Source organism: Crocodylus porosus, unplaced genomic scaffold (genome assembly GCF_001723895.1).
Source record: "Crocodylus porosus isolate Cpor-Errol unplaced genomic scaffold, CroPor_comp1, whole genome shotgun sequence".
Classification (NCBI taxonomy): domain Eukaryota; kingdom Metazoa; phylum Chordata; order Crocodylia; family Crocodylidae; genus Crocodylus; species Crocodylus porosus.
In genome coordinates this window covers 2915603-2936358 of record NW_017728934.1, presented here as the reverse complement: position 1 = coordinate 2936358, position 20756 = coordinate 2915603, and the positions used below count along the sequence as shown (strand labels likewise).

Below are 20756 nucleotides of genomic sequence, written 5' to 3'. Positions count from 1 at the left end.
AAAAAAAAAAAGCTACCCTGCTATGGGAAGCAACTGACTAAAAATCACATTCAAATATTTCCTTCGCTGCTGGGGGCAGGGGCCATGCTTTGTTCTGTGTCTGTACGGTACCTAGAGCCAAAGGGTCCTGGTCCACGATTTGCGTTCTTCTGTCTGTTACTGTGATGCAACTAACTGCTAAGGGAGAGTGGGTCCTGGCTAGCGGGGCTGGAAGTATGGGAACAGGTAAGATCCACTGAACTAAGTGTACTGACGGTCACTGTCCACTGCTGTTTCCAGAGGACATCAGATGGGTTTGATTCCGTTCCGCTCAAGACTTCATCAGGCAACACAGACATGGACCTCTAAGGTGGAGCACACCCAGCTGGCCTCCTGGTCCTGCACAATGCCTTGGCTGTGAGATAACTCGATGCTTCTCCTTGGCGGATCCCTGCACTCTGATAAACTCATCATGTGGCCTTATTGGATACACTTTTAACTTGAGCTCCTTATTGCTTTCTTTTTAAAAAAAAACAACAGACTCGGAACATACCCTCCAAAAAAAAAAAAAAAAAAGAAGCCAAATACAGGTGTTTTTAAAATACATATTTGCATGTTTCCTGTGTTCCCAGTTCCTGGCAGCTGACTACAAATCTCTGTGCTGCTGCATGGTTTGTTTCTTGTCAAATTATTCTGTCCACATGAACTCATAATATTTTGCACTTACCCTTCTCTGAGGTATCAGGCCATCCCGTAGCATCCACTCCCATATCTGGGGATTACTGGGCATCCCTTCTGGCTGCCTCTGCACCCGATGAATTAATACAGAGGCTTGACTTTTGGAAGATCCTTCCAGCAGCTATGCCAGTGTGCTAGAGGCATGTTCTGCTTAATTGGCAGAGTCCATGCACAAAAGGACCTGATCTCTTGGGACCTTTGGCAGGGCAATTAGGGTTTGTGAAGAGTTTTCTTTCTTCTTTCCTAATGCCGGAGCTCATCCCACTCTTTTCATCATGGCTTTGAGTAGAAATGGATCGGTGCTGCAAGGCTCGTGCTCCCCCACAGATTGGGCAGTGTTTGGCTGAAGGGCTCTGGTTCAGCCCAGTGTCATGTGCAGTGTGAGTACAGGGGAATCTTTACCTGGACTGCTGGACACAGATAGACCATGCCGTTCTCTCTAGCTTCCTAACACCCTTACTGCACTGACCAGTTTCATCACCTGGACTTTGCAGTGATGACAGGGGCTGCTGACCGAGCTACAAGGTGGAGACAGAAACCAGATTAAACTAATAATGTTCTCCCAGGGATGGAATTGGCATATGTGTCTCAGCCGTCTTGCTCTAAACTCGTCCATTCTAGGTTTTTCTGACGATGACACCTGTGAAAATGATAAGGTATCACTGGGCAGTCTTCCTCCCTGTGGTATTACCCACATCCCTTAGGCTGCCACAGGAAAACATGCAGAATATTTTACAACGTGGCAAAAATCTCTGCAAATATGCGTCAAAAGCAGCTCTCTGTTAGTGAGTGTTCAACTTAACAGTTGTCCAAATGCTTGGCAGAGAGCTACGAACCCACCTCCTGTTGTTGCTTATGAGGGGCGCTGAGTATATTGCTTCCTTATCTGCCAGGCTAAACAAAGATTTAAAGGGATAAGTTTGGGACTGGCACAGTACAGTCTGCAGCACTTAAAACACCCATTGCAATATTAACAGCTATTTATATTGGGTAAATCTCACTAGCTGTTTTCCATCCCAGTAGAGGTCAATGATAAGGACACTACCTAGGCCCTGTTTAGCATGGAAGAGGGGCTATTTTGGCAGACTCGGCTGTTCTCGTCAGTGTCTCCCCTAATACCAGCTACAGAATTGATGTTCTGATTAGTTTTGCTGCTAGTACTAACTTAGTTTTACTGTCCACCTCATTTAGCAGGCATATAGCTGTTAGCCCACCCAGACTGCTATAAGTAGTGGGGACTAGACTGTACATTTAAATACAGAGGGATGCATCTATGCTAGCAGGGGAGAGTTTGCAGACATCACAGTAGACCAGGGCATCATACAAAAAGGAGAAATATTCAGCATGACTATCCCTGCTTGGATTAATTACCCACTCTCTCTAATAACTTGTGCTCAGGAGCCAGAGGAATAGAAGAGGCCTGCACATGCTACCATTTCTACGCCATGGTATGCTCAGATAATCAAGCTACGAAGTCTTTATTTAAGGCGGGGTGGGGGGGAATATCTTAAATATCCTTAAATATCCTTGTAATTTTCCTGGATTAATGCAGTCAGTCAGTGCCTCTGTGGGGCAGTACAGGGGTTAAACCTGCATCTGGAAGGTGATTTCACTTTTTAACAGTGTTTATCATTCTTGATTCTCTATATTGCTGTCGCTGAAATGGACTCTAATTGCAGTCTCCACCCAGAGATGGATCCAAGGTAGTGCAATGGCATAGTTGTACCCAACCATGGCTGTGTGCTGCATATGGAGAGAGCTATTGGAGCGCACTAGCATGTCAGCTCAGCTCCTGCCTGAGGTCCACATGTGCTGCGAGTGCTGATCTCAACAGCTGTTCAGCACAGTCTCTGCCTTGAGCCCTTGCTTTCACAGAGCTTCAGACCCCCAGGGGTGAGCGCTGCTGCTGTTCACCCTTTCCCTCCCCAACCTCCAGGGCTGGGGGTGGGGGGCTTCAGAGCTGTGCAAAATTGGGGACCCCAGCCAGATCCCATGTTGACCAGCTGGTGAGCTCATGATGCATGTAGAGCTCCAGCAGGGATGGAGCTTTGTTTTGGCACCTCACCCCCCACCAGACAGCTCTCAAGTCTAGGGCCCTGTTTGCCTGCCCATTGTTATAACAGTGCACGTAGGCAAGAGGCTGTGGGTTTTGATCAGAGACACTCAGTCGTGTGGCCCAGTCAAGTGTCCTTGGATTCCACAAACATGTATTGACTACATGCATTTATTGCTCGGGTTGATACTTCCTTCGTGAGTTTGTGTTAGTTTATTTTAACCTTCCCAAGCAACAGTGGGAATTTGCATTTTGAATCAGAATAGTCACAGCCTGAAGCAACTGAAGAGGAGAGCAAACAGAGATCCTCATTGCTCTTTCGTTTCATCGCAATGTAACTCGACTATCACAAAGTTGCTCCCTGATTCTTCCTCGCGTGCGAGTGAGATCAGAGGCAAAGTCAAAACGTGCATGACTAATGCATACAATTTGAAAAGGGTCTCTTTCTCTGGTCTATACATTACAAAACATTAGATAAGTCTAGGCAAGAATTCCTGCCCAAGAAATGCATGCTTTCTAGAGCCATCAGTTCTTATTGCATTCCTCTCTACCCTTTCTCAAAAAGGCATCACCACTTCAGCCAATTTCATGAATGGGAGGAAGACCAGACGGTCTTCTCAATATTTCTTTAAAGCTATGTAACACTGCCACTCCATTTTCCAGTTGCCCTTAGACTGAGGTCCATTGCCAGCTATACTTTGGGCAGGCATAGATGTGTTTTAACTTGCCAACCTTTACCATAGTTACAGCGTTGCGCTATCATCTTCCTTCTTCACCCTATGGCCTACTGCAGAAAAAGTGCACTTGGTTGAAGAAAAATTAAAAATAGCAGACAGTACAGGGTGCCCCCTGAATTGCCATTGGACTTGGGCAGAGAGGGGAGTTGGGGATAAATTGCTTTTAAAAGCAAAAAACCCACAAAAATTAGCATAGCCTAGGATCTCCTGCAATTGCAGTTTGGAAGCTGCTGAGAATATCCTTTGATCGCAACTTCTAGAGACCAAGACACAAATGAGCAGAACCCTCTCTCACCCTGTACTGATAAAAATTTGAGCCTATATGGGATGGTACAATGATTAGGGGCTTGTCTATATAGGGGAATTGTACCAGCATGTTTCCTCTGTGAACATACAGTCTTGTTCATTGAGTTCAATTGGTATAGTTCTACTGGCCAACAAACCCTGGATAGACTACTTCTTAAGTAACATGAGTTTTAAAGGGGGACTGTCATATTTGAAATGTTAAGTCCTTGTTTTAAAACAAGAGTGAAAAATGTAATGCACAATTACCCCTGCTTCTCCATTTTCCTGCTAATTATCTTATGGGGTTTTTCAATCACATTTTTCATATGGTTTTCTTCTAATGCTTTTCCCCATCCTCCTTGCTATGTAAAGACCTATACGGACAAGAGAAGAAACTAGTATAATTTTCCACCGCGCAAATATTGAAGCAAACGTGTTCCCATTGAAGTTCATGGGGCTGCTCACGTGAGTCTTGCAGACAAATGTGTGTGTAGCTCGGTTTGACTATACAATTTGACTAGACGAGGCAAACAGTGAAGTTGACAAGACTCAAAGTACAGTAAAGTAACAACCAAAAAAGCTGAGAAGATTTTTGGTAACTCTGGTTAGTGAACTCCCCTACTGTTTGCAGCAACCATAGATTTAAAAAAAAATCCAGATAGGGGATGAGCTTTAGCAGACCTTTGGGGTAGGCTGATTCTGAGTTACTCAGATGTATTTTACTACTCGGAGAGACTTCTCCCCATACACTAGAGTTGCTGAGGGTGGGCGTCATGAACAGAGTGGTCCATGCGTGAATAGTCTAGGAGGAGGTAACTGCATTGCCATTGTGTACTTTATCCTCATTACCAGTAGCTCTTGAGTTGCTCATTATTGTTTGAATATCTAGCTAGCTTGGATCCTTCAGATAAGGGAAATGACCAAAAATTCAGGTCTGGATTTTTATGAAATGAACCACACACATCATCTTTACAGCTGTGTGACCCTCTTGACTTCAGTGGAGTTACTCCTGGTTTACATCAGCACAAAAGAGATCAGAATCAGATGCTTTCTCTATTTAACAGCACCATTATTATTATTATTATTATTATTTTTATAACGTGATCGACATGGGCACTTTGGTTTTGCAATATTTTGTACATGGTAATATTGTTATAGAACCCTTTTTTGGATTAAACTGTGTAATATTTGTAATATGTCACCAATGTGCAAACTGTTTTGAGTCTTGTAAATATTTGCTATCTTTGAGGTTTTTAAGGTATGGCTGAGTGGTGGGGCGTAGGCTGTTATTCAGGGATTAGAAGATACATTTCTTACATAAATGACAAAGAATTTTTTGCAACTCTGTACATTACAGATGAGACTGGATTATATTTATAAAATTAGGATCTTGTACTGCATTTTTTTCAGCTTTGTCAAGACAAAGGCGTTTACCTTTCTGTATTACAGATGTGGGGCAGGTTTCCTTTTTACACTGTTTTAAAATAATTTTTTAGACTGCTGGGGGCAGGAGATGCATGTACCATTTTGATGAAATAAAACATGTACGTTTCTGACTACTCCAGTTGAGGCTCCTTGCTTGAGGCCGGGGAGGAGAGGGAAGGGAAGGCAGATGCATCTCTTCAGTTGCTGCAACCCAGCCCTCGTAGGGGCATCCTTCAGAGCACCATCTGCACTGTAAGGATGGGTAGGGAGGTGAACTACAAGTGGGATTAGAGCTTGGCTGGACAAAACTGAACTGTGTCCATGATCCGATGCTACCTCGGCCAGTCCACAACATTAGCGGGTTGGTCGCAGGGATGCTGAGGGGTCAAGTCTTGGACCGGGTGAGGTTTCCGTGGACTTTAGGCGGGGGAAGAGGTGGTTCATCTGGAGGGCATTTGATTGCCTGTCCTGTAGCACCTGGAGTGAGCTCCGGGTCGTGGAAGCTTATGCATCTCTGACCCAGTCGGTCTATCAGGTGCATCTCCACCCTGTCGCCTGGATGCTGACGAGGACGCACTAAGGCCCTGTCTAACCCAGCTCTGACCCTGTCTTCGGCCTCACTTGAAGTCTGTCCAGCCCATTCGTTTGGGGGCGGTCACCTCTTGCCCCAAGGAGGTGTCTGCAATGCCGGCAGGGTCCGGACCCCCCGTGGCATCCCCGCCCCACCCACAGCGCTCATGCAAGGCGGCGCTGCGATCCCGCGTGGAGCCTGCAGGGGCCGCTATAGCGGCCACGCCAGGGACCCGAGTGGGCGGGGCCTCCCCGGCGGCGGGATGGGCGCATGCAGAAGCCGCCCTTCGCCCTCAGTCGGGGGGATGCGCAGGCGCCGGGAGGGAACGGTGACGCCATCCCCTCTCGGCGCATGTGCAGTAGGCGTGCGCCGCTTCCTTCTCCACGCTGACAGCCACCGGCACTCGCCGTCGCCGCCGCCGCCGCCGCCGCCATGGTGCTGGACCTGGACCTGTTCCGCGCCGACAAGGGCGGGGACCCCGCCGTGGTGCGCGACATGCAGATCAAGCGCTTCAAGGACCCGGGGCTGGTGGACGCGCTGGTGCAAGCGGACGCAGCCTGGCGGCGATGTAAGCGCGGCGGGAGGCCCTCCCAGATGGGGTCCGGGGCGGCGCAGTGCGCATGCGCGGGAGGGGGAAATCCTGGGGGCCGGTGGCTCGAGTCCCGCCTCGTCCCGGGGTTGGGGGCACCCGGCCCTGGCGCCTCGCATTCTGCAACGGGAAAGCTGCGGTTCTCCCCGTTAAAGAAGAATCCATTTTTTAAATCTGTGCATAACTCTTTCCTATATATTCTTGCGACCCATTTTGGGGTCACAACTGGCGGGTTGAGAAACGTGGAGTTAACGCGCACTCCTGTCGTGGGCCCCTTCTTGTGGAAGAACCGGGGTCCTTATTTAACACCTCCTGTCTGCAGCCTGCTGCCTTGCTCTGCATTGTATCGATGGCTTAGATTTCTTTGCAGGACCTTGCTGGCTCCTCACCAGGGTCACCAGGTATCTTTCCTGCTTGGTGCAGGGGGCTGGACCCAATGATTTTCCGAGATCCCTCCTGGCCCCTTACAATCTGTGAACCCTTCCTTCCCCCTGAAAGGTGTCACAAACTGCATATGGAGATTGCTGGTTAAATGCAGCCAGGGCGGGTGGCAGGGCTTGCTGCGTTACAGCACGGTGTGGAGGACAGCGCTGTGACCTGTAACCTCCTGTGAAGAGCTGTCTCGGTGCACGGCAAGAGAAGCCTCTTGCGTTTGGTCACTGTGACCATGTGTTGGCATACAAATCACTGGAGCACTGTTTGGCAGGATGCGGCGGGAGCACGGTTGAATCATTCAGCCTGATGCAATCCAGCTGCAACTAGCATAACCGCCCATCTTCTGATGCCACAAACCGGAATGGATCGCTGTTCAGCCAGCTGGCGCTGCCAGGTGTCTGAGAGCACGTTTGGTTTTTGGGCTCTCGGTTTTTATGGCTTACGCTTCAGACTGTCGTCACAGTCACCATCGTTTTTCATCTGTTTTTTCTTAGCCTGCCTTGACAGGAGACAGCCGTCCTTCTAACTCTGACATTAGTTCCTGATTCTGTAAATTAATACTCTGTCTATCTCAAAACAGGGTGTGTGGGAGTGAAGGGGCTTTGCTTAATTGTCATCAGTGTTTACAAGGCTTGAATTATTTAGAATTGATCTCTTCACTGTTCAGAGCCCAAAACAGACCAGTCAGAGACTGATAAGAAGGGATGGGGATGCAACATCAGGAGTATTAATGCCAGTGCTCCAGTGAGGAACCGGATTCTGTTCTCTCCTGGAAAAGGAAGAGAGAGCTTAAAACCAGGTGGTTATCCCTGGCTGCAGTTTTTGATTCCTTCATTACAATGTGCCTTTAGTTAGTAGGCTGCTGTTAAATCCCTCTCTTCTTCCCTGGAGGCTCAAGAGCTTCCTTGCTTCGGGGAGCAGAAAGGGCATGTGTCCTGGGATCTATCCTTACCCAGCCGTCCTTGCTCCTCCCTTTGGGACTCCTTCATTCTAACGAAGGACGCTATTTCCTGCTTCCGCCCTCACCACACTGAGATTTCCAAAGCAGTACTAGATAAGACAAAAATACCTGATGCATGTTTGTTTCTTCTTCTGCACAGTGGTAGTGAAACTGCCCGGGGTTTTGTCGATTGCGCCATGTTGCTGTTTGGAAAGTGGAGCAGAGGAAATCTGGCCCTTTTTGTAGCCCGTGGAATATGGTGCCACTGCAGACTCGCATTTAGTAACCCATCTTAGCACCAGTAAGAAACTAGACATTTTCAAACTGAAAGCATACTGTTAGGGGTGGATGTAGGCTTATCTCTTCTGAGGACAAGGTTTCTGTTTCCCCTGTGGAGAGCGACCAAACTTTTTCAAGCCTTGAAATGTCAGATAAGACAAGGGGTGCACTGATAAAGATTGTGTTGACCGATACCGCTAGCTGATTATTAAGCATTGGAGGTCCACCTCTACATTGGTCCATGTTGCATTGGCACCGATAAAAGGAAAAATGACATTATCAGCAATCGGCTTTTTTGGGCTGATGTGGCAGATAATGTCACCGATAAAGCCACGTGCATGTGTGCAGCTGCAGCCTGCATGTGGCCAGAAGTGCAGCCTGGCAGCATGGAGAGCAGCGTCTAACCAGTAAATCTAGGGGGTGGAGGGGGGGAAGGGGCATGGGGATGCAGATTGAGGCCCCCACAGTGAGGGAGGGAATGGAGCAGGGGCAGGTACTGCTCAGCCAGGGCAGGACATGGGACAGAGCTGCAGCTTGTCTGGGTGAGAAGGGGGGATGGCTCCTGCCACTAAGAACACACCAGGAGGAGGCATGTGCCACCCAGATTTGTGTGTGGGGTGAGGGTGGGCTGCCCACTGAGGTCTTGGGGCCAGGGGCTGTGCCAGCCTCTTCCCCATTGGGGAGGGGGGGCCTAGGTTGGGGCTGTGCTCAGGGCAGGACAGGGTAGGTGGCAGCTGCACTGGGAGGCTATAGGTTGGGCTACAGCCACCCCAAAATTTGCCATAGCCTCCTGCTCCCAGTACTGCTGTCATCTGCCCTGGGAATACAGGCCCCTGCCCTGAGCCTGCAGTGGGCAGCCCACTCTTGTCCCACGCACAAATCTGGGGGGGAGCACATGCCCTCTATGCCTCCCCCAGGGGTGTATGCAGCAGCAGGAGCCACCTCCTCCTCCTTGCTCTCCCCCCTGCACCTGCTGGACAAGCTGCCCACGGCTCCTTCCTGCACCCTGCTCCGCCCTGGCTGGGCAGCCCCTGCCCCACTCCCTCCCTCACCGTGGGGGCCTCAGTCTGCACCCCCCAGGCCCCTTCCATCCTGCAGACTTACCAGCCGGATGCTGCTCTCCAAGCTGCCAGGCTGCATTTCTGGCCACGTGCATGCTGTGGCTGCGCACATGCATGTGGCATTTATCGGTGACATTATTGGCTACATATTGCCGACTACTGATAATATCAATTTTCCTTTTATCAGTGCCATTATGATATGGACTGATATTTTAGTGCACCTCTAGATAAGACTACAATCTGTTTACTTACAACAACACTAGAGTGATAACATTTCAATATTCTTCTTGTCTTGTAGGGTACTGAGCAATGCAAAATGGCGAGTGGAATTTTGCATGCTTGACTTAAATCTCCCAATACTCCTGTGAGGTAGTGAAGCATCACACTTAACGTATTGATGGGAAAACTAGTACAGAGAGGCAGTGGCTTGCCTAGGGGCACAGTGCTCTCAGTGTTTATTCCTCATGCATTGGCTTTGAAGCCATCCTTTCATTACAAACTAAAGTGCCTACTCTCCACAAGCATTTCTCCACTCCTTTTTACAAATCTTATTCAGAGAGTTGGCAGTTCTTTTGAGGTGAAGAGGGAATGAGTTTTACATCATTTACATGGATAACAGTATTCCAACTCAGCAGGTCTGAGGCCACTAGTAAAATTGTGTAAACCAGCGGTCTCTGTGCTGAAACTACATTTTCCTCCAATGCTTCATTCCTAGGTCGATTTCGTACAGATTACCTGAACAAACTGAAGAACCTTTGCAGCAAAACGATAGGTGAGAAAATGAAGGTAAGAGAGAGAAGCACCATATGTTTGTAATAGTTGTATTGCCTTGTAATATGGTTCTCACCTCCAGCTGATATGGCACCAGCTCAGAGCAGTGTTTACTTCAAAAAAAAGTCTGGTCAGGTCCTAACTTTCTTACCTGGATTGGCTTTGCTGGGAGGAGTTTGCTCAGGAAATGATCTGAAGAATATCATCTGAAATTTCTAGCTAATCTAGATCAAGGTTGCTGTAGGTTTGAAAAATTATTGCTGGACTATTGAAATTTTAATCAACTCAAGCCATGATTTCATATTACTCTATATGCTGGGCCACTTCCTAAAGTGAAGATTCTCATATGGACCTTTCTCCTCCCAGTCCTAATTCCACCCTTTCTCTTCCAGCAGCTGTAGTTGCCTCCTCATCGTTATTGTTTAAGATGCATGTTCTTGGAAAAGTCTTACTGTTTTCTTTCTGTCTTGGTGGTACTATGGATTTTTTTTGTCACAGAAAAAGGAGCCTGTAGGAGATGATGAGTCTCTACCAGAAAGTGCACAAAAACTGGATGATCTCACTGCAGACATACTAGCGGTGAGTTAGATTTCCATCTTCCACTAGTCTTTGAACATTATGAAAAAATAGTCATTAACGGGCTTTTATTCTGATGTTTTTCTGATTCTTTTCCTGACATAAGTATGATTCTTTGCTGTACATTAGTGTATATGTATGCCTGCATTCAGGGACCTCGACCAGGTCATTTAGTGCCGCCCCAGCCTGTTAGATTTTGCTTAGAAGTACACTGATATAGCAGTCCATATTGTATCAACATGGATAAAAGGAAGATTGACATTATCAGCATTTGACTTTTTTTGGCTAGTGTAGCCGATAATGTCACCGATAAATGCACCCCAGCTGGGTAGCGCCTGCCCCTACCCCAGCCCCACTCCCACCCTCACCATGGGGGGCTCAGTCTGCCCCCCACCCCCGACTTACTGGTCGGACACTGCTTTCTAAGCTGCTGGGCTGCATATCGGCAATTGGATCAGTATCGGCCGATATGGCTGGTTAATAATCGGCCATCGGTATCAATCAAAAAAAATCTTTATTGGTGCACCGTTATAATTTGGCAATATCCCAATTTCAGATGGGGTGATTAGTGCTGCATGCAGTAGTCTAGGAATAACTGCACAATTGATTCATACAATTAGAAGGTTTTTTTCTTCTCCACCCCAGCCCCCCTGCATGCTACCATCTTTGTTTTACTTACCAGAGCAGCATAGAGAGCAGAAAGTTGTCTTTGAGCTGTCTATAGGGATGCTGGGTCCCATTTCTGAGCTGACAGAATGAATTTAAAATGCTGCTAGGTTTTGGAGTACTTCCTATTATTCCTAACAACATACAGTATTTGGTATTCTTCAGTGGTGCACTTAATTAGCCATTGTATTACCCATTTGTTTGGCTTTCTTGTAGTTTTCTTTGGATTTGACCAAACCAAGTTGTTCCCTGTCATCTCCAATCTCGATACCCACTGCTTTGTAGCTTATTAATAAATAATTAACAACCGTAGAATTTTGAAGCACTTCTGCTTTGATGGAAACTGCCTTTTTGTTCCTAGTCCTTTTCCAATTTTTCCAGTGCTTTGTTTCTCACCACATGACAGCCTAGCTTCTTCAGTAGCTTCTTGTGAAAGTCTTTGTTCAAAGCCTTGCAAAAGTCTAACACCTCGATTTTGGGGGGCTGATTTTTTGGGGAGGGCGGGGGGTGGTATATATCAGGTGTCAGCAACCCCCAACATGTGTGTCAGTGTGGCAGGTGAAGCCATCTTTCTCAGTATGCCACAGCCAGCCCCAGCTCTGGGCAGTCTCATGCTGCCAGCTGTGGAGCCTGAGCTGCCCGCAGCAGGCGGTGGGGAGGCTGTAAACAGCTGCATCAGCCCTGGCTGGCTTGTTGCTGGTGGCAAGTGTACGTCCGCCTTGGGGCAGACAGCAGAGAAAGGGCTGTGCTGCTCCAACAAAGATCAGGCCCCTTGTGGCGCCCTTGCCATCTGCCCCTGGGATCTTACAAGTCAAGGTTGGAGGGTTTTTTGGGCACTTTGCCCAAAAACATTGCTGACCCCGATGTTTATTGTGTATGAGAGAATACAGTATGCCCTGATGTTTATTGTGTATGAGAGAATACAGTATGTCAAGTAGTGGTCTTTTATCCAATACTGTATTGACACATTCAGTGAATTCTGACTGATGGTGAAATAAAACTTTTCTTTGCAAAAGCCAGGTAGTTTGAACAGAGAATCATGGTGGTTAGTGGTACATAAAGGGCCACTGTCCTTTTCCTAGAATAAGGATGTTAAAGCTATTTTTTCCTGTTTATAAAGTTTCTGTTGTGATGTACGTAGTGGTTTTTTTGTAACAGGGTCTTCGGGTATCCCAGATCAAGAAAGTTCGGATTCTCATTGATAATGCTATCCTGAAGTGTGATTCAGAGCGGGTGAAACTGGAAGCACAGAGGTTTGAAAACCTGCGAGAAATTGGAAACCTCCTCCATCCCTCTGTGCCCATCAGCAACGACGAGGTATGAACAAATGCATCCCCTTCATGTAGATGGTAATTCTGGTGAGTATAGGGAAGTAACATATAGTCAGTTCCAAACAGCCGTGCACGGGCACATCAAAGCAAAATGCCGAGGGTCCTGGCGAGCAGGGAACACTGAAATGAGGTCCCTGCCGAAAGGGCTTGCTGAGATCTGGGATCAAGTGAATAAAATCTGCATGACAAGACTGCGTTCCCTGTGGAGAAGGAGCTCACCGAACATAAAGAACTGCTCAGAGTGCAGCATGCTGTCATTGTTTGAGGAATACATGGGAAACTTTGTCAGAGCCAGGCGCTGGGATCTGCCTTTGCTGATTAATTCATTCAGCAAGAACATTTATCTTCAGGACTACAGTTGGGTTGGGCTGGCATCCAAGTGGCAGGATAATGTGCTGTCAGTAGGGGGCAGTGTTGGGGTTCCACACTCTTGCTCACTTGGTCACTCTACAGACAGCATAGTCTGGAGTAGACATTCATACAGGGTAGAGCCTCAGCATGAGTTAAAGCATGTCTGCTCCACTTCTCAAGCACAATCTGCCTTTCACAAAACACACTGACCCAGGGTTATACAGACTGTGTTGGAATTCCTGCCTGAAGGGGCCAGGCTTCTGGGGTCTGTGAGCAGAGATTCTTGAGTCACTTTTCATTTTTCTTTCTCTCTTGCTCTCTCCATCTTGTGTGCAGGATGTGGATAACAAAGTAGAAAGGATATGGGGAGACTGCACAACGACAAAAAAGTACTCCCACGTCGACTTAGTGGTGATGGTGGATGGCTATGAAGGAGAAAAGGGGGCCATAGTAGCTGGAAGCAGAGGGTACTTCCTTAAGGTGAGAGGCCCCCTCCCAGCACGCAAACCCTTCCTGTCTGTAGGGCACGTGAGAGGACCTCAAATCAGATAAGCACAAGAACAGAAATGGACAGCCCATTTCCATCACTTGTGCTGTGCCTACTGCTGTTTTAGCTGAAAGTACCAGGCCTGGCTCTAGTGTTGAATTTGATCCCTGATTGTGTAGGAGGCCCCTTCTGTGCTCGAAACCTACCCCTTAGTACATTTTGTTCTGAAGATCCTTGTCTTTGCTATATACATGATATTCTTAAAAGCGATCAAAGGGTATTGAGCTGGGCATAGGCATTAAACTGAGTGCTGTATGTGTTAAGCTGCAGGGAAGGAAGTTTTGAGTCCCAAATACTCCATCTTTCAGCTCTGTGTAATTTTTACTGATTTACTGTTTATCTGATATATGTGATACATTCTGGATGGTGGCTAGTGTTGCATTGTTTAGGCCCATCCATGGTGTCTGAGGTCCTTTTCCTACCCTAGTTATTTTGGTGAGGCTTTGTTTCATATGTGCTTATGGCTTGATCTTCAGAGGAGCTCAACACGTGTATCTGCCCTTAGAGTCTGTGGGAACAGTGGGTACTCATTCCTTGGAAATACAGTCCTTTGTGTGACCTGACAGTGGCTTGTCTTGTTTTTGTAGGGTGCCTTGGTTTTTCTCGAACAGGCTCTAATTCAGTATGCCCTGCAGACGCTGGCAAAGAGTGGGTACACCCCCATCTACACCCCCTTCTTCATGAGAAAAGAGGTGATGCAGGAGGTTGCTCAGCTCAGTCAGTTTGATGAGGAGCTTTACAAGGTAAGCTGGTGGGAAGAGAGCAGCTGTGCACAGTGACAGGCTTGGATGGGAAGCTTCCATTTATCATGTGCTATAGGTGGCACCTCTGGGCAGTTAGCAAGAGAGTCTCTTGGGATTTTCAAATCAGACCTTGTTATCTAGACCAGGGATGTCACACCTGTAAGTGACTGGGGTATGTTCTGGGAGCCCCCTCCCCTACTAGCACAAGCACACAGGAGCCTCCATTGTGCCTCTGCCCAGGCACCACATGCAGCCCCCTGCTGGCTTCCCCATGGCCCCCTGTCACATGGAAGTTCTGGGCTGCCAGCTTGCCTGATACCAGAGGCTGCACTGTGCCATTCCTTGCTTATGGGGACATGCAGTGGAGGCCAGGGCATGGAGACAGCCCCAAGACCCTGGCTGCTATGACAGCTGGAGTGCCAGGGCAGTGGCAGCTGGGCAGGAGCTGCATGTTAACCGCTTACAGGTGCATGTGACTTGTGGGCTGCCAGTCGGATAACCCTGATCTAGACTTGTCAGAAGACTTTAGGGTGAGTTTGGAGTGGCTAAGTGATAGTCTCTGGCTCAAAAAGGATCAGAAGAGGCTTTTTCAAGCCTTGAAATCAGTGAGTCTGTTCATTATCCATCCTTCATTTCAGATCCTCACTCTATAGAAATTTTGGTCCCTTTTTCCTACAGAACCAGATTTTCTGTTTTTTATATGTAGTGTCTTTAGGAATATTTCCTGGTCATGAAAGCCAGAGACCAAAGGTCCCTCATGTATAACTAAATATGGGCACTGTAGTATCTGCTTCCCTGTTCTGCTACTTCAAAGTCCATCTTTTGGAGTGAAAATCGTCTCCTGTCCTGCTTTATTTTTGGTCTGTGTCCTGAGACTACTCCTGACGGGGCCAGTTGTCATAATAACCTGGTGATGACGATAGATGTCTGTCATGAACTGCATCATCAGGACCTGGACAGAGGCCAACATCACATTTTGGGGAGGTCAAACAAATATCCAGCAACAGGGGCTTTCCATCCTTGCTCATTTCTGAATGATTAGTCTGAGCTGGACTATTTCATAATTAATCTCCTGAGTTGTCCTGTTGAGTCTTCTGCATTTCAGACTGTCGTGCAATGCCTAGATGTCCTTGTTCATAGCTATCTTTTTCTCTGTGAATTTAGATCTGTGAATTTACAACTGGAGATGCAGTGTCATGCTGCGATGTCAGGTAGTTCATTAGCCCACTGTTGCACCTCGTCTCAGTAAAGAGCCATAGTTGCCAGTAACTGTGCTGTCTTGTTTAGAGATGGATAGTAGGAAGAACTTTATAACAGTGAAGGTGATTTAAGCAAGTTAACATAGGTTACCTAATGAGGTGATAGAACCTGTGTTGTTGAAAGCATTTAATTGCAGTTAGACATTTGTCTGGGATGGTTTAGGCAGGGCTGATCCTACTTGGGGCATGTTAGAAGTTCCTTCCAGCCTTATTTTTCTATTTATTTCTGAACAGCACCCCATTGTATATGGTAGATGGACCCTCTGTCATGGTACAATGAAGAAAATGCATGTACACAGAATACGGTTTTCCATTAGCATTTGTCCTGTTAGAGGATTTTTTGACCTGGGGGCTGTTGCAGTTCTGTGACAGAACTGTATCACTCAGTATTGCACACCCTCACAGACCGGTTTGTTTAACTCTGATAACCTAACGGAGGGATATTGCCTTCCCACCTTTTCTAGGTAATTGGCAAGGGTAGTGAGAGATCAGATGACAGCTCCATTGATGAGAAGTACCTCATTGCAACATCTGAACAGCCAATTGCAGCTCTCCACAGGGATGAGTGGTTGAAGCCAGAGGATCTGCCCATCAAATATGCTGGGCTGTCTACATGTTTTAGGCAGGAAGTTGGCTCCCATGGCCGTGACACTAGAGGCATCTTCCGCGTTCACCAATTTGAAAAGGTAAGAAAGAGGTACTTGGATCATTTGGGAAACATTGTAGATGATATTTCCTTCAAGATACAGTGTCTGAAGGGGAAATTAAAACACTAAACCCTTAATTGGAGGGGATTGGCATATGTACACATGCACTCTCTCCTGTACCAAACTCCTTTAAAATTAATTCTTTCATAATGTGTCAGGGCATATGATACAACTGAGGTTTCACAAGGTCAGTGTATTCAAAGAATGTTTTATTTAGAAAAGTTATCTCTGTATAGGTGCTGCTACTGACTGTGGCTGCCATGCCTTGCCTTAGTGGTGGCTGCACTTAAAATAGTTAATCTGGCATAGAGTTTGAGGCTGCACCAGGCTTGAAGCACTCTGTAAATGCTGGTATGTGTACGCGTGTTGTTATTTCCCTTTCCTGTAGCTCCATTAGATCTGTATCCATCAGGTAAAGTTTGGTTTCTGCTGTCACCTTTTTGTGCATTGTTCTTGGTCCTTGCCCTGCCTTCAAGCTTGGACAGACTGAAAGGAGGCAATTTTACCTATTTCTCTTTCCTGCTAGATTGAGCAGTTTGTCTATGCATCACCTCACGACAACAAGTCATGGGAAATGTTTGATGAAATGATTGCAACTGCTGAGCAGTTCTACCAGTCACTGGGCATTCCTTACCATATTGTGAATATTGTCTCAGGTACGGAATTTGGGTCTCTGATTCCTGAGTCTGCCTGCATGTCTTTTGGGGTGAAGTGAAGGGACCAGCTGTTGATCTGTGCTGAGAAAATCAATGCAGGGCTCTAGTGGGCAGGATGTTATCCTAGGAGTAAAGCAGGGGTGGGCAAAATGCGGCCTGGGGGCCAGATGTGGCCCACCAGGCCATTCTATCCGGCCTGCGGGGCCCCTAAAAAATTTAGAAAAGTAATATTTATCTGCCCCTGGCTGTCTACCATGCGGCCATCAATGGCCTGCCAAAACTCAGTAAGTGGCCCTCTGCCCAAAATTACTGCTTGCCCTGGAGTAAAGTCTACAGTGCTATTCCTGGCTTGACCTTTGGCTTGTTGCTGATCAGTAGGCTTGTTTGCCTGGTTTATGAGATTGGCCATTTAAACTGAATTGTTCAGCATAAAGACTGTCCTAGAACTGTTATGGCATTGAGGTTTCCTCTAAAAACCTTTGGCTTGATCAACCTTTATCCCTCTTTACAGCAAATAAGTAGGAGCTCTGCAACATGTTTTGTGCATGTTGTGTAAAACATTGAGTGCATTATCTCCTGATATATTTGGGATTGAAAGGCTACTTCACTTTCATACTTTGGGTGCTGTTACTGTTCACAGTCACTGATGGGTTTGAGAGAACAGCCTCACTTTGCAGGCCTGCTGTGCTTCTGAATCTGTCTTCTCTGGTAACTGCTACCCTGTGATGTTTCAGGCTCTTTGAATCATGCTGCCAGTAAAAAACTGGACCTGGAGGCTTGGTTCCCAGGCTCTGGTGCATTCCGCGAGCTTGTGTCCTGCTCAAATTGCACAGACTACCAGGCACGTCGGTTACGGATTCGCTACGGTCAGACCAAGAAAATGATGGACAAAGTAGGTGATGTTTCAATACCATGCTTCAGTTCCTAGCATCTGATGGAGTACATTGTTCCCTACAAAAGCTTATGCCTCTGAAACGGTTAATCTCTAAGGTTGTCACCCTGACCTATATTCTGCTTTACTTTGAATCATAGAAAAGTAAGGCTAGAAGGGACCTCTGGAGGTCATCTAGTCCAGCTGTTGGCCTGAGGCAAGGTCATCCCTATCCAAATCATCCCATACAAATCAAACCTTTCACACAACAAGGCACAGCACCTTAACCTGCCACGGGTAAGGTTGGGGGACAATGCTGGTCTGGGTCCTGTTGCTGCAGGGAGTGTCAGACTGCACTCAGGAGATCCAAGGAGGAGATCTGTGCTCCTGCTACAGAGGAAGGCAAAACCCCCACAGTCCTTAATAGTCTGACCATGGGGTAAAATTCCTTGCTGACTCCAAATATGGCAGTTGATCTGACCCTGAGGAAAGGGGCAAGGCCCTCTAGCCAGTAACTTCTGGGTTTTAGTCTCAACAGGAGCACTGGCACACCCCAGCTGATCTCCCCAGCCTTGGTTGCAACCAACACCCAACACTCCTGACGAAGGTGCAAAACCCTGACATGCAGCAACAGGAAGGAGGGGGAAAATCCTCCCTGGCCTAGGAAAACCCAGGAGCACAAGGACTACCCATAGCATAGTATGGCATAGCTACTCATAGACCCTTCCTGACCAATGCGTATCCAACTTCTTGCTTAGTCTCCCGATGTGCCCTCTTGAGAGCAGTTAAGAAAACAGGCACCAAAGTCCTGGGAATCAAGTGTCTGAAGAGTAAACCATTTCCCAGGGTTCTCCCTGCCTTTGCTCCCCGAGTCCACAACTGCGAAGTCAACTTGTTTTTGTTTATCGTCAACAATTTTTTTCATTGGGGGTATTCGGTACTCAGTTCCAGAGGATTGGGAGTCTAACAGTGCTGTATAGAACCTCAACCTGTGTCAGACAATTCAGCTTTCTTGGTCGTATTGGTTTCCAGTTAGAGCTGGTCCAAAAATGGAGTTTTTGCAACAGAAACTATGAATGGAAAAATGCCTGTTGTTAAATACATGTAGTTAAATAGGTTGAGCTGCTGTATTAGACTGCGTTTCCCATGGTGCATTATAGTTGTAGAACATGTTGGTTTTCTTAGCAAAATTTTGATTAGCAAAATACTCAGGTTTAAATCCAAAATTTTGATTTGTAAGGGCTGCTGCAGCATCTAATGGGAGACACAGTTTGGAAAACTCGTGTTCCCATTTGCCTTGGTAGGTTGAGCTGCTGTATTGGGCTGTATTTCCCATGGTGCATTATAGTTGTTTTTCTTGGAAGGGGTTGTGGGGGAAGTGGCTCCTTATCTTCAATAGGGGTGCTGTCTGCGAAGTTTCTCTTAAGTCCTGGTTGCAATGCGATTGGTTTTATCCCTTCAGGTGGAGTTCGTACATATGCTGAATGCCACCATGTGTGCTACAACCCGCACTATCTGTGCCATCCTGGAGAACTACCAGACAGAAGAAGGGATCATCATACCTGACAAACTGAAGGACTTCATGCCACCAGGTAAAACCAGAGAAAGCCTTTTCATATGGCCCGTGAATTTTTAATCTTCTTCCCTTATGTTCCCTTCCTGTTTTCCCATTGCTTGTCTTCTCCTCCCCCCAAGTACATCTGTTCCTACATTCTCTTTTGGGTAGAAGGTTAGAGAGAGGGTATGCAGGAAAGCTAGGACTCTTATCTTGTGCAAGTCCAGCTGGGCTTTTGATTCCCTGTGCTGCTACTCCTGCCTGATCTTTTCCCTCACCTCTGCTTCCCGCTTGACCCTGCTCTAAGTTTCTTCAAGCTGATTTTTCAGGCCAGTGGATCAGCCGCAGGTTAGAAGGGGGGAGTGAGGAACTCTTTCATAGGGATGGGGTGAAGGTAGGAAATTAAAAGGGGTTGGGAGTGGAGGTTTAAGAGATTCATAGTAACATTCTCCTTCATGATCTGAAGGCTGGAAGGGGAATGGCTCTTGCCCTGGCCTGTGTAGGGATAGAGCAGCTCAGAAGCCTTCCCAGCCAGGTCTCTCCCAAAGTTAATCTGCCTCACTTCTCTTGCTAGATCTAAAAGAAATGATTCGGTTTGTGAAACCTGCTCCCATTGATCAGGAACAGTCCAAGAAACAGAAGAAGCAGCAAGAAGGAGGCAAGAAGAAACCAGCTGGAGGTGATGGTGCCCTGGAACAGCAAATGCAGACCATGGGTGTAGATGATGCCTAACCCCACCTCATCCCATTGGCAGGCAGCTTGGTTTTAGCAAGCCACTCCACTTGGCTTCAACTTCCCCATGTGTAATGTGCGGAAAATACTGATTTCACCTACCTTGCAGAGGAGCCATCCATGCCTGCCCAGCACTTTCAGCTACAGCTAGGAGTGCTAGGCAGTATTCTTCCCAGGAATCATGTCTCTTCAACTATTAGGCAGAATATATGGCTTCCTTGGAGACCCTCACCCCAAATCTGACCAAAGGGAACAAAGTGGTGATATCATATTCATCCTCATTTAACAGAACTCTTTTCCCCACCTGAATATCACAGGGTAAGAGATAAAAAGGGAAAAATATGGATAGGCTCTCAAGTTCCGTGTGCAGTTTTACTGTATTGGTAACCTATTTGCATGGATGTAGGATTTTATCTTGGATTCAGTACAAGGCAATAAATCAAACTATTGAGAAAGCAAGTGTGTACTTCTTTGCATCATTGATATCGCCATTTATTTGGACGTACCTTGCTTGGTGGATCAACCATCCCCACACAGATATTCACCTGGAGGCTGCAGTCAGTGGAGCAGTTGTCTTAGCAGGACTAGCACATGGTAAGGGTGAAGTCACCTATGCTCCCTTTGCTCCCTAGGCAGTAAATGTCTACTTTGCTGTATGTTTTGGTAGTGTTGAAGTGATGTAGCCACGATGGTTCAGGAAATAGGCAAGAGTGTTTGTGGGTGATCTCTTTTATTGGACCAACTATGTGGCTGGGATAGATTTAAACAAGCTTTTTGGTTATCACAGTACCCTTTCTTGTGTACCATCACCACCTGTCTGCAGTGCTAAACCACTGACTACGTTATACTGATTCTGGTTCCAGCCAGAACACTTCCAGGTGCCATGTGTAGTAGGTCTC

The 20756-nt window shown here is 47.0% G+C and overlaps 2 protein-coding genes across 5 annotated transcripts in view; both read left to right on the top strand.

The window, feature by feature from the left end:
* Nucleotides 1–1097, top strand: part of KIAA1324 (KIAA1324 ortholog) — a 62662-nt gene extending 61565 nt beyond the window's left edge. For all 4 annotated transcript variants that reach the window (XM_019546297.1, XM_019546296.1, XM_019546293.1 and 1 more), the window contains one exon: nt 280–1097. In XM_019546297.1, coding sequence (XP_019401842.1) covers nt 280–348 — 69 coding nt within the window. In that variant the 3' untranslated portion in view covers nt 349–1097. The remainder of the gene's footprint in view (nt 1–279) is intronic.
* Nucleotides 1098–6149: 5052 nt separating this feature from the next.
* On the top strand, nt 6150–20316 carry SARS (seryl-tRNA synthetase). The gene is made up of 11 exons (XM_019546298.1): nt 6150–6356; nt 9808–9878; nt 10362–10442; nt 12264–12422; nt 13124–13267; nt 13922–14077; nt 15801–16022; nt 16570–16699; nt 17434–17591; nt 19033–19162; nt 19700–20316. Exons 1-11 carry the CDS (start codon nt 6221–6223, stop codon nt 19855–19857), a joined length of 1545 nt encoding a protein of 514 aa, XP_019401843.1. The 5' UTR covers nt 6150–6220; the 3' UTR covers nt 19858–20316.
* Nucleotides 20317–20756: the final 440 nt, after the last annotated feature.

What these genes read in the sequence shown, in the direction of transcription:
- SARS (XM_019546298.1), top strand. Translation starts at nt 6,221, where the DNA reads ATGGTGCTGGACCTGGACCTGTTCCGCGCCGACAAGGGCGGGGACCCC. An exon ending in TCACTGCAGACATACTAGCG is followed by an intron (nt 10,443 to 12,263) that starts GTGAGTTAGATT and finishes TTTTTGTAACAG; the next exon opens with GGTCTTCGGGTATCCCAGAT. An exon ending in GCAGAGGGTACTTCCTTAAG is followed by an intron (nt 13,268 to 13,921) that starts GTGAGAGGCCCC and finishes TTGTTTTTGTAG; the next exon opens with GGTGCCTTGGTTTTTCTCGA.